General features: G+C 44.5%; 4 protein-coding genes across 4 annotated transcripts; 3 read left to right on the top strand and 1 right to left on the bottom strand.

Annotated features, from left to right (window-relative positions):
- Window positions 1–4290: 4290 nt before the first annotated feature.
- Window positions 4291–5008, top strand: LOC148515430 (histone H4). The gene has a single exon (XM_088479908.1). It carries the CDS (start codon window positions 4415–4417, stop codon window positions 4724–4726), a length of 312 nt encoding a protein of 103 aa, XP_088336034.1. The 5' UTR covers window positions 4291–4414; the 3' UTR covers window positions 4727–5008.
- A 1836-nt stretch (window positions 5009–6844) lies between these two features.
- LOC148515431 (histone H3) lies at window positions 6845–7331 on the top strand. The gene has a single exon (XM_088479909.1). It carries the CDS (start codon window positions 6861–6863, stop codon window positions 7269–7271), a length of 411 nt encoding a protein of 136 aa, XP_088336035.1. The 5' UTR covers window positions 6845–6860; the 3' UTR covers window positions 7272–7331.
- Window positions 7332–9298: 1967 nt separating this feature from the next.
- Window positions 9299–9688, top strand: LOC148515432 (histone H4). Its single transcript, XM_088479910.1, has one exon. The coding sequence runs from the start codon at window positions 9318–9320 to the stop codon at window positions 9627–9629; it is 312 nt and encodes a 103-aa protein (XP_088336036.1). The 5' UTR covers window positions 9299–9317; the 3' UTR covers window positions 9630–9688.
- Window positions 9689–10099: 411 nt separating this feature from the next.
- On the bottom strand, window positions 10100–11142 carry LOC148515433 (histone H1-like). The gene has a single exon (XM_088479911.1). It carries the CDS (start codon window positions 11124–11126, stop codon window positions 10494–10496), a length of 633 nt encoding a protein of 210 aa, XP_088336037.1. The 5' UTR covers window positions 11127–11142; the 3' UTR covers window positions 10100–10493.
- Window positions 11143–13245: the final 2103 nt, after the last annotated feature.

Consider the following 13245-nt stretch of genomic DNA (forward strand, 5'->3'; position numbering starts at 1 on the left):
ATGGAGGGACTGACAGAGCAGGGCAGCAGACGATGAACGTTTGGCAAGGAAGATAAGCCATGCTGCTGCATTCATAATTGATTGTAATGGCGATAGCCTGTTTTTGGGAAGACCAGTAAGAAGGCCATTGCAATAGTCAATGCGGGAAATAATGAGTGCATGGATTAGAGTTTTTGCAGCGTTTTGTATGAGATATGGTCAAATTTTGGATATGTCTTTTAGATGTATGTAACATGATTTTGAGACAGATTGAATGTGGGGAACAAAGGACAGTTCAGAGTCAAGGATGACTCCTAGGCAGCAAGCTTGTGGGGCAGGGTGGATTGTCGAGTTATCAACAGTGATAGAGAGATCAGGTTGGTAACTGTTATTGGCTGGTGGAAATATAATTAATTCTGTTTTAGAAATATTAAGTTTCAGGTGGCGAGATGACATCCAAGATGAAATGGCAGAAAGACATTCAGTGACACGGACGAGTACAGATGGTGATAAATCTGGGGAAGATAGGTAGATTTGAGTATCCTCCGCATACAGATGGTACTGAAATCCAAAAGAGCTGATTAGTGGTATAGATTGAGAATAACAGAGGCCCTAAGACAGAGCCTTGCAGTACTCCAACTGATAGAGGTAGCGAAGAGGAGGCAGAATCAGCAAATGAACAGTAAAAGAGCGACCAGATAGGTAGGAAGAGAACCAAGAAAGAGCCGTGTCCTTAAGACCTAGGGATTGTAGTGTTTGTATGAGAAGAGAGTGGTCAACAGTGTCAAAAGCAGCAGAGAGATCTAGAAGAATTAGGAGTGAGTAATGGCTTTTAGCCTTGGCAGTGACCAGATCATTTACTACCTTAGTCAGTGCTGTCTCTGTGGAGTGTTGGGAATGGAAACTGGACTGAAGTGTGACCAATAAGTTGTGTGGGTTAAGAAAGTGTGTGAAGCTGGTGTAGACAAGTCTCTCAAGTAGCTTGGAGGGGCATGGGAGCTGGGAGATAGGACAGTAATTTGAGAGAGTGTTGGATTCAGAGTTTTGTTTTTTCAGAATAGGAGTAATCATTGCATGCTTGAACAGTGATGGAAAGTTGCCAGTAGAGAGAGAGAGAGATTACAGATTTTAGATACGGTTGGGATAAGCACAGGAGACAGAGCTTTACTGATTTGTGAGAGTATAGGATCTAGAGAAGAGGTAATAGAGTAGGAGGATAAGACGAGTGTTGATACTTCATCTTCATTTGTGAGATCAAATGAAGAGAATGTGCCATAGGATTCAGGTAGGGAATTGAGCAGGTCACTAGCTGAGGAAGAACATACCATTTCATTTCGGATCTCATCAATCTTGTCCCTAAAATAGGAAGCAAAATCTTGTGCACAGATAGTAGGAGGTGGTTTGGGTGAGGGAGGGGTAAGAAGCAGTTTAAATGTATTAAAAAGTCGCTTGGGGTTAGAGGCTTGAGCAGAGATAAGAGACTGGAAATATGTTTGTTTGGCAGTATCCAGAGCAGTACGATAAGAGTTGTAGATAGTCTTATATGTGAGCAAGTCAGTTGGAGTATGAGACTTTCGCCACTGACTTTCTTGTATTTTGCCTTGCCCAAAAAGATTTTGAGCATGTAATTGGCTTGTAAAGTGAGCAGAGGCACCAAATTATACCATTTTGAATAAGTAGCTGTAGTGTTTCAAGGGTTAAATAGCCTTGGACAACAAAAATGACACTTGAAACAAACAGAGTGGGGTCACTTACATATGATCCACTTGTATTTTGCTTGGCCCAAAAGGGTTTTGGGCATGAAATAGGCTGGCAAAGTGGACATAAGGCACCAAATTATATATTTTTTAATAAGTAGCTGTAGTGTTGCAAGGGTTAAATAGCCTTTTGCCACAAATTTGACAATTCCAACCAACAGCAGGAGGTCACTTACTTATGACTCACTAGTATTTCACCTGGCCTAACAAGGTTTCAGGCATGAAATGGGCTGGTAAAGTGGGCACAGGTACAGATTGTATTAATTTGAACAAGTAGCTGTAGATTTACATGGGTTAAATACCCTTGGGCCACAAATTTGACACTTGCAACCAACGGAGCACTTACATAAATAGCGGGACCCAGCACCAGCAGGTGAGAGTAGAAATCTACCTGTGCTGCACAGAATGTTGAAGACACTCACAATGCACTGTTTGTTATGCAGAAGAAGTTAGAATGCCCCATATGATTTACACAAAGGAGAAGAAAATGGATTAACTCTATCACTTTTCCTAATGAGAGAATATCCTCCATCATAAACAGTATTCTGGCAACTACAATAAAGACACTTTCAGGCCCCCATTTATCAACATAGTATATTTCCTTTAGCGCTCGCTTGGGGTTATGACTTCTTTTTTGCATTTAACAAACAGCGGTAATCAAAGATGGCGAGAGCACTGAAGTCCCCATTGACGGCAATGGGCACCAGTCGCGGCCCTTCTGGCTTCAGCAAAGCCTTCCAGCCACTGCTGGGTCCCCGTGTCGCACATGCGTATTACACAAGACCCTGTCGCTACCAGCGTGAGGTTGCCAGCAGCCCAGCGGAGGACATCGCAGAGGAGGAGGAATTCGCGGGTCCTCGCTGGAGGGGTAAGTATTGGTAAATAACAGTGAATTTTTTGTTTGTATCACAGTGTTCCTAAATTAAAAATTGTGCTGGTGTTTACCTTCATTGATAAATGGGGGCCTCAGTTTCCACAACAACATCGCAAGCCTAGGGACAATATATTCAGAGACAAAGTTTCCCTGCATCCGGGCCGCCCGAGGACGTCACTTCCGGCCACGTTCGGAAAAGATAAACAGAAGGAAAAGACTGCAACTCATGTCAGATCCGAGGGACCACCATTAGGTGTACATGACAGAGCGTATGACACATCAGGGAATACGCAAAGCTACAGTCTCTTCCCACACCGGATCTCTTCAAACCGGTACCGGAAGGGACTGGCTGCACGGCTATTTAAAGTGAATTCATTTCTCATTACCACCGAGAAAGGGACAAATGGTCCCAAAACGCATTGAAAGGATAGGTGATGGAGCAACTACTACTGTGCTGTTTCTCTGAGGACTTACATAGGGCCCCCGGAGCCACTCCCGTGCTGAGATTACAGTTCTGCATATTATAATTTTAAGGGCATGCGTGTGGCATCCATTCAGTGCTGGTAGATGGCTGGGGCAGCCCAGCTGCTGACAGAAAACTGGGCTTGTCCCCAGCCTGACATGAAATGGGAGGCGTGCCATACGGGCATGCCCCCAAGTAACGTCATCTAGGAATCGTTGCATATGGAAAGTAGGCCATGCCCCTTTATCGATGGCGCCCAGCTTTGCCAAGCGAGCAGAGTAACAGGCACGGTCCCTTTCTTGCATAGGGCCCTGGACTCAGACCTATGCGAGTGGGTCGGCTCTAAAGTCTCATGGTGCATACACACGGTCAAATTTCCTGTCAGATCTGAACGATAACGATTTTAAAAATCATTCAAATCTGACAGAAAATCTGACATGAGCCTTCAACGATGAACGATGCGCGTTCCCGCTTGTCAGATAACGATATCTGAATCTGATGTGTTTGCAGTCAGATTTGGACGATTCCATTTATTTTAATGCAGTCAGAAATCGTTCAAACTGTTCGTAGAATCGTTCAAATTGTTGCTCAAATCCTTCATCTGATACATCTGACCGTGTGTATGCACCATCAGTCTGCAGCAGCAGCCCTGAGCAGCATCATTCAATGAGGGGTGAGAGGAATGGAGGGATGAAGTAGAGTCAGGTAAAGATGAACAGGCAGGGAATGACGTATGAAAAGAGAGAGGTGGTAAAAATATAACTGCTGGTGTAGAGGCAGGAGAATAGCAATATAGGCAGATAATGAGAGTGGTGAGGGGAATGAGGTGGGTAAGAAGGATGAGTATGGGGCAGCTAAAGTGGGATGAGAAGTTTCAATATTTAGGTTAGTGTCTCCAGCGGAGACTGCAGGAGATCACAGGTAAGACTACAAAAGACCCAGAAAAGTGAGATTTCAAAATGAGAGAGGGCGGGAGAGACAGTTTGGGAAGGGGCAGAACACGCCAGTGCATAGGAACAGTAATGTCATAATCACCATCTAATAGAGACACATAACTCATTAGACACATACACCGTCTCAGTTCAGTCTGAATGGAGGATGAGTTCTTGTATAAAGTAAAATATCAATAACTGCATTGGTAGGAATCCCGAAACTGATATTGTCCCTATATTAGGAGCGTCACAAGCAGCAGGATGTGACGCCTTGGAGGACTCCTCCCTCATAGACCAGAGGTTTCCCATTTGGTCCGCTCGCACTGTATAAGAGGAGGACTTTGCTGTAATTGTAACAGTATTGTTCTCTTTACAGCGAGTGATACAATACAAGTGATTAAAAAGCAACATGTCTGGCAGAGGTAAAGGCGGAAAGGGGCTCGGAAAAGGAGGAGCCAAGCGCCACAGGAAAGTGCTGCGGGATAACATCCAGGGCATCACCAAGCCTGCCATTCGCCGTCTCGCCCGGAGAGGAGGCGTGAAGCGCATTTCTGGTCTCATTTATGAGGAGACCCGCGGGGTGCTGAAGGTCTTCCTGGAGAACGTTATCCGGGACGCCGTCACCTACACCGAACACGCCAAGAGGAAAACAGTCACCGCTATGGATGTGGTGTACGCTCTGAAACGCCAGGGCCGCACTCTCTATGGATTCGGGGGCTGAACACTGATGTATATTGAATACTATCACCCACACAAAGGCCCTTTTCAGGGCCGCCTATTTCTTCTATGAGAGCGCTATAATTATTCCCTTGTACTATTATATGTATCTTGTCCTGGCTGACGCCAGACCTTATACAGAGTCCTAATATAAGCCTGTTTGCTGGTTTATATTTAGATCGTTACTAGTAAATTATGGGGAAACGACAGCTTATAGGTGAAATCTGCACGTAGTCACTCTCTGTCGGTCTTGTAAATGTATCGAGTGAGTACATTAAAGCATTGTCCTATGGGTGTCCCTATGTTAGATTATTACGGCCTCTGTTTCTATGATGGCACAAATCAGTGTATGTGGCTGACTAGTTCTAGACTGATAATTACACTGTTTATAAAGAAACAACCGCAATGGTCAGTGCTTCTTTAAACGTTAACTGTAGGAAATCCCTTTTAAAAGAAAAGTATTGACAAACCCCTTTCTGCCTGGGAAGGGCTCCTGCTCTATTTTGTGTAAAGAATTACACATTGCATACATTTAAATCAGCATTAAGATCCATTTTCAGACATACCCTCCTTTAAAAGTAATTTGTCAAATGTCAGAGCATTACACTGGTTTAAGACAGAGTTTTATCTTCTAGAGCAGTAAATGTGAATAACATTGGTGGTATGTCATGTTTGCAACTGAATGTAAATGTAGCAATGAACGTGCTTTATACAGTTACAATATGGGCTATGGAAGCCTTAGCCTTTATTGTAACAGTATCATATGTATCAGAAGATAGAACCACTAAACCACACTGGAATTACAACACACTGCACAAAGGAATAGAGATATTGAGTGTTTTGAAGACATATTAGTAAATGAGTCAGTCAGTCTATTTGACAATTATTAAAATAGCCAGATTGTTTTCAGTCGTCTAGCGACAATCAGAAGCCAAACTAACGCTGCTCCTGGTTTGGTAGAAGACTGTTTAGGCTTTCTTACCCACACAGACACGTTCCTAGAGCGGTGACTCGGACTCCTGCTGGAAAAATACAAGAGTGAGACAGGGCTATACAGCCCATTCATCCGGTTCCCACGGTGGGGTGGCATTTGATGAGGCTGATAATAGATTGGGTAACTGCTTCTCGGAGATGGCTATTGCCCCAGCCACCCCCGAAAATATCTGGTGGCTAAAGTTACCCTGCGGAGGAAGTCTCTGAAAAGTTTTGCTAAAGCCCCGGGGGGAAGAACAACATATTATTCTAATGGTCATTACAAATGCATGTTCATTCCCAGAGACACCCCAAAATAATCTATTATGATATTTGTCTGGATGTGAAAAGATTTCCTTATGTCCAGCGTATTTGAGGAGAGTGGTAGGTAGGCTGGAATATAGCCCTGTAAACGCTGTGCGAGAGTCGCCTCTGGTTGGTGCGTGGGGTTAGGTCCGGGACCTAGACTATGGGTGATGGGGCGACCTGAGTTAGCTGCCGGCTATAACTTCTTACAGTGCTCCAATAGGTCTTGCACCTCTGATAATGTAAAGCTGACTGCTACAGACTACAGTATGTATTCCGGGAATACATACTATTGCAGTCCGCCTCCCAATCACATTACTATTGCCGACTGTAATGAGGGTAATTGAAATGTATGGGACTCCTTATGTATCAATTTCAATATACATTTAAATATATCTACCTAGGGTAAGTGTCATCAGCATTTTTTCCAAGAAGTGGAGTTTTTAAGGGGAATTTATTTTTTTTATCACTTCTGCTTGATACCAAGAAGAAACGTTCACTCGCTTGTACTAGGAATAGGCAATTTATGGCATTATAACTGATGGTGACCTTCACATGCCAGGCTGCCACAGATGTAACATGCCCTAACAGAACACCTTTAGGCTGGGATGTGTAGTTTGTACAATGGTGAGCAAAAACTCAGCAACGCCTTCCTGCATTCACTTCCAGAATCTGGAAAAGTAGGCTGGACGTTTAAACGGCGGGATTTTTGAAAAAGCGGTTTTATTTTTATTTTTTAAAGCCAATCGGTGGAGAGGGCAGGACTACTTCTATCCAATCAGCGTGAAGCACTCTTTATATATAGGTTTGCTAAACGCTGTTGTGTCACTGTCTGTGTATTTAGTCACTTTGGAGGAATAATGGCCAGGACAAAGCAGACCGCCCGCAAATCTACAGGAGGGAAAGCTCCCCGTAAGCAGCTGGCAACCAAGGCTGCCCGGAAGAGCGCCCCAGCTACCGGCGGCGTGAAGAAGCCTCACCGCTACCGACCCGGGACTGTTGCTCTCCGAGAGATCCGTCGCTACCAGAAATCCACTGAGCTGCTGATCCGTAAGCTGCCCTTCCAGCGACTGGTGAGAGAGATCGCCCAGGATTTCAAGACCGACCTGCGCTTCCAGAGTTCTGCTGTCATGGCCCTACAAGAGGCCAGCGAGGCTTATCTGGTCGGGCTCTTCGAGGACACCAACCTGTGCGCCATCCACGCCAAGAGGGTGACCATCATGCCCAAAGACATCCAGCTGGCCCGCAGGATCCGAGGGGAGAGGGCATAGGTGGTACTCGGCACTCCTATACACACAAAAAAACCACAAAGGCTCTTTTCAGAGCCACCACATCTTTCTAAGCGAGCTGAAGCATAAACTACATATTAGTTTGAGCAACAGGATACTAGGTAATCCTCAACTCCGCTCTCCAACTAGGTGGGTAAGAAAGTACAAAACTCCCATTAAAAGTCGGAGCTCAAAGCGCATTATCTGTCTTCCCCGTCTCCTTCCTGGCAGCCTGTCGCTGTTTTGGATGGCGACAGGAGCCTCTTTATGGGGGGAAAATAAAATGCGGTGCACCAACAAAACCCGCAGTCACTTGCATGAAAACAACCCTGCGCCAGCGCCCAAGAAAGGCTCAAAGAAAGCGGTGACCAAGACCCAGAAGAAAGATGGGAAGAAACGTAGGAAGACCAGGAAGGAGAGTTACGCCATTTACGTGTACAAAGTGCTGAAGCAGGTGCACCCAGATACCGGCATCTCCTCCAAGGCTATGGGCATCATGAACTCCTTTGTGAATGATATCTTTGAGCGCATTGCAGGGGAAGCTTCCCGCCTGGCTCATTACAACAAGCGCTCCACCATCACCTCCCGGGAGATCCAGACCGCTGTACGCCTGCTGCTGCCGGGAGAGCTGGCTAAACACGCCGTGTCCGAGGGCACCAAGGCCGTCACCAAGTACACCAGCGCCAAGTGATCTGCTTTCCTTCTCCCTCCCACATGAACACAGGCTCTTCTAAGAGCCACCCACCTCCTCTCTTAACGGGCTGTAACTATCATGGTTTGTGCTGTGACCCTACTTATATACTTGGCTGAATCGCAGAAACCGAGGCTGTATAGCCTGAATCTCTTACATGCATAGTTTTCTTTGCACTCTGCTGGTTGCAAAAAAAATAGTTTCTTTCAGGGGAAACTATTTTTGAAGAGCTAAAATGTATCCAGAATAAAAACCATCCCTTATTTAGATAATAAAGTACGCCCTGATCTGCATTTTCCATGATTGTTAACGTAGGGAGTACAGAAAGACAGCCGGCCTTAGATATATCTATTACAGTGATTATATAAGGTGATCCTGTGCTTAGCTTGTAGCACACTTGGATGCAGGCAACATCCGAACAACTCACAGGACACGTCAGTGGCATCGTGTCTGTGAGATAAAATAGAGAGATGGTATAATACAAGCACCATAGGTCTGACTCCAACAATATAATACCAGATCTATACTGATAACATTAATTTACTAATCATTTTGGAGTAAAGCTGCATAGTAACTAGTGAGGTGCCGGCAAAATTGTGCATGATATTGATACATGCTACCTGTGAGACAGTGAATGACCGTCTATTGGAAATGACTATAATATAAAGCACTAATTACATGGAAGAGTGGGTCAGGCTTGGAGAAAGAAACCTAAATTAGGTACATAACAGCAAATGTTTTCATACACATACCCACCAAGATTAATTACATTTAATGTAGATTAGAGCTATCGCTATGTGTGATAAAAATTACAAGTGCTATTTAAACGAGCACAAATATGTGATCACAACCTTTGTTGATAAGAATCTGGATAAAATAATAACCGCACATTATCCACATCGTGCTGTAGACTAGAAATCACTATATTGCTATAATAGACTTACAATGATAATTTTATCATGAGTGCTGTTTTCACTGGCAGCGGAATTTGTAGGATAATTGTGGGACAGCTGCTGAGTTTGAAAGACAATAGAAAAAGCTACATGTTTCTGAATTTGAAATAGTATTCATAGTAAAAAAGAACTTGCAACACTATCCATTACAGTCTCAGGCAGCTGAAATGATACAATTAATGTTACTCTGCGGCTGATTTTCAGAGACTGCAATGTAATGGTAGTAAGTAGTTTCAAAGAGAGCTATGTCCTGTCTTTAGAAAAGAAAGGGAGGGATACAGATGGCTCCTCCTCTCAAAAATTGAAGGCTTCAATCAGGTCCGCCCTTTGTCTTAATAAAGGGCAGCTGGCAGCTGTGCTGCTTATACGGTTTCGTTTTTGTTACTGATTTGAACAGGTTTTAAGATGTCAGGAAGAGGCAAAGGCGGTAAAGGACTCGGGAAAGGAGGAGCCAAGCGCCACAGGAAGGTGCTGCGGGATAACATCCAGGGCATCACAAAGCCTGCCATCCGCCGTCTAGCCCGGAGAGGGGGCGTGAAGCGCATTTCTGGTCTCATTTATGAGGAGACCCGCGGGGTGCTGAAAGTGTTCCTGGAGAACGTGATCCGGGACGCCGTCACCTACACCGAGCACGCCAAGAGGAAGACTGTGACCGCTATGGATGTGGTCTATGCTCTCAAGCGCCAGGGCCGCACTCTGTATGGTTTTGGAGGTTAACTAGGTCCGGCTGATCTCGTTTTCAGAAACACAAAGGCCCTTTTAAGGGCCACCTACAACACTCCTGAAATGAGCTTGATGAACATACTGCTTTTGTTTGATTTATTTTTTTTCCACGGTAAGCAGCATCATCAACGCATGATCTATAATGAACAGAATAACTTATTTGCTACAAATAAAGAATCCTGTTGCTTTTCGGCTAACCTGCAGTTTGTTCATTTATATATGATCATATGTATATGGCGCCACAAGTGTTCCGCATCACCTTTCACAGTGCATAAACAAATTAGTGAACAAGAAACCAGTGACTTCCTAGACAAGGACATGGTTTACAGACATTGCTGCATAAACGATCATAACACTAAGCAGCTGGGCGTCACTTCGGTGGAGATTAATGTTTACAATTGTAAAGCGCAACGGAATATGCTGCGCTATATAAGAAACGTAATAAATAAATGTGTTAGGTGCCCTTGAGGGTAGTAAATAATATTAGATAAAAGTATAAGGGAATGTTGTGCAGATGGCGCGCTGCTGCTTTCCCCAGCACTAGTCTTTAGCTCCGAGTAGTCGGCTAAAAGTAGAAACCAGCGCATCCGATATACCTTTCCCCAGCTGTCCTGCTGCAGCATCAGCTCTATTCTAGAACACTGCGTTACCACACAGAAATCACAAGCTTAAGGTAGTGACTGCTGCTCAGTAAGCCCAGGAGATTTCATTTCTATTTTACTGTATCTAATGACTCAATTGTACAGGGCGCCCCTTCCAGACCGTCATCTGCCTACAGCTCTGCCACGAGAGGGTGGGTGGCTCTGAAAAGAGCCTTTGGTGTGATAATAAGGAAGCGAGGCTGCGGCGATTGATCCATTACTTCTTTGTCGCAGCTTTCTTGGGCTTACCTGCCTTCTTTGCAGGACTCTTGGCAGCTTTGGGCTTCACTGCTTTCTTAGCCGGACTCTTGGCAGTTTTGGGCTTCGCTGCCTTCTTGGCAGCCTTCTTAGGGCTTTTGGCAGCAGCCGCCTTTGCTGGTTTCTTGACCTTCTTCGGGCTCTTGGCTGCACTCGGAGCTTTCTTGGGCTTCTTCGGGGATTTGGCCACTTTCTTTGCCGCAGGCTTCTTGGGCTTCAGAGATTTCTGGGCGGGCTTCTTGCTTTCAACCTGCTTCTTATCGAGCTTGAAGGAGCCGGAAGCGCCGGTGCCTTTCACCTGGGTGAGGATTCCTTTGGTCACCAAAGCTTTCACGCCCAGTTTGACGCGGCTGTTATTCTTCTCCACATCATAGCCTCCGGCAGCCAGAGCCTTCTTCAAGGCGGAAAGAGAAACCCCACTGCGCTCTTGAGAGGCAGCCACGGCTCTCACAATCAGCTCGGAGACACTGGGACCAGAAGACTTGGGGCTCTTCTTGGATGATCCTCCTGCAGCTTTCTTCGTCTGTCTTTTCTTTTTGGCTGCGTCCTCTGATGGAGCAGGGACGGCGGCAGCTGGTGCAGTTTCTGCCATTTTACGGAATGCTTCTGAGTATAACAACTAATAACAATACAACTATGATTTTGCTTATATACCCATCTGGCTGTGCTGTGATTGGCTGCTGAGCGTGGGGCGTTCTGTGTTCCCATTGGCAGAATATGTAGCCGTGTAAACCCTTCAATGTCTGTGTGTAAGGGACATTCTGGTGTCAACTTGTGTTTCCCTAGCGCAGAAAAATAGTCATTTATACGGCATGAGAAGAGAAACGAGCTGGCTATCTGCACCACACTTGTGCTCCATGGTCTCTCCTGGCCCTTTATGGTCAATGCTGGCTTTGATGTTGCGAAGGAAAACAGGAATAGCCACTGGCAGGTCACCCACACCAGGCTGCACATGCCCGGCATGTATCACATTTCTCCTTTTTTCTGCTGCTAAAATGTTCCATCGGGGCTTTTTTCTCTCCTTCTGGCCCTGGAGATAATGAAGGTGCTCTGCGGCACAATCTGTACAGAGCAGGGCACATATTGAAAGACAGAAATGTGATGTGTGGGCTCTTCATGATAAGGACAGATAGCACAGTCAGCTACAGATTAATCTTGCCTGGGATTCTCCGGGATGTGGAGAATGCTGGGGGCATTTTACCAAAATGTTCCTCTAGTGATCCACGTTGCTTGTCATTTCTGTGTATTTAATAAGATAAATGTGTCTGTAAAAAGAATGATGGCGGCCTGATCCCATTACTTTATGATTTGAAAAGGGAGAGATGGGAGCAATATGGGGAGACAAGAAGAACAGACGGTAGACTGGACAAATACAAAGCGGAATGATGGGAGAGTGTAGAAGGAAGAGGGAAAGACAGCCCTGCACAGCAGATAGCGAGCCAGCGAATGACGGGTCCAAATAAATACTAATGTTGTAATCCGGCCTAACATCCCTACTCACCCAGTATTGCATCAAGTGACCTGTATGAGCATATTAACATATACAATGTATCTGTCACCTCAGAGTCGTTGGTGTAAGATTCTGAGCTATCAATAAGGTGGTTATAGCTCGATTTGGGTATATGGCACCTAGCAGAGGAAATTGTGACCTGATGGATGGAAGATCAACAGAACAGGCAAAGAAGTGACATGAGTTCCTGGCTCATTATGTGCTAAAACTGTCTCCAGAATTCCTAGAGTGGGTGGCCGGCCGCAAACCATCCTTCTCATGCGTGGTGACTGAGTGTCCCAGATCCTTGCTAGGTTCTATAGACCCTGAACCATTAAGCAAACTACCGGGTGCGGTTTGTAGCTTCGAGTTATGGACGTCAAATGATAATGACACATCTCCGCCGGTGCAGAGCATCTGGGACAGATCAGCCTGTGTTACCCCAAAGAGGAAGGATAGGAGCTTAGAAATGGATGAGTGTGGGGGGAGATGTTGTAGTAACAGGAGGATGGGGGAGATCTGATAACTGGATTTGATGTGATGATTATTATGCTATGTATTCTTCTACTGGGTATTAACTAACTTGATGGGGAAAATAATGGAAACAACATAAACGAATATATTTTCCTTTGGTCGCATGTTTAAGTTATATCATATGTTGGATAACCATTTCTCTTGTCTCCTTTTTTCTCATATCATATGATATTTTATTCCCTATTACTAATTATATCTCAGTAATAACTAAGTATTTGCATGTTCAGGAGTCATGGACAGTAGAAATAGAACAGCCGAAAAATAATAAATAAGAATATTGAATGTGCAGATAGAAAAATTCAGGGATTATTATAGCCATAAAAAGGGTTTTATTTTCTATACTAAAGCTTTAGTACAATGGTTCTGAATTGTATTTCCACCGAGTACAGTATTTTGTGAACCCTTATATATTATCCAGAGGTAGCCCTGTATTTCTTCCTGTAGTTTCTCCGATTTATGAAGTTTAACTTGTGGACTAATGTGCCACAGATTGTATCCACTAATGTTTCATAGGATTGTAACAAAAGCAACTGTTTCTCATTAGTATCGTATTGTATCCACTGCATGCAAAACTTCTGAGTATACTCAGTTCAAATGCTATTTACAATATGACAAATTGACAACTGATACCTACTATAATATAAATGTATTCCTAATGCTTTATTAGTAAAATGGTTATAATTATATT

Source organism: Taudactylus pleione, unplaced genomic scaffold, assembly GCF_031769625.1.
Source record: "Taudactylus pleione unplaced genomic scaffold, aTauple2 ptg000248l, whole genome shotgun sequence".
NCBI lineage: Eukaryota > Metazoa > Chordata > Amphibia > Anura > Myobatrachidae > Taudactylus > Taudactylus pleione.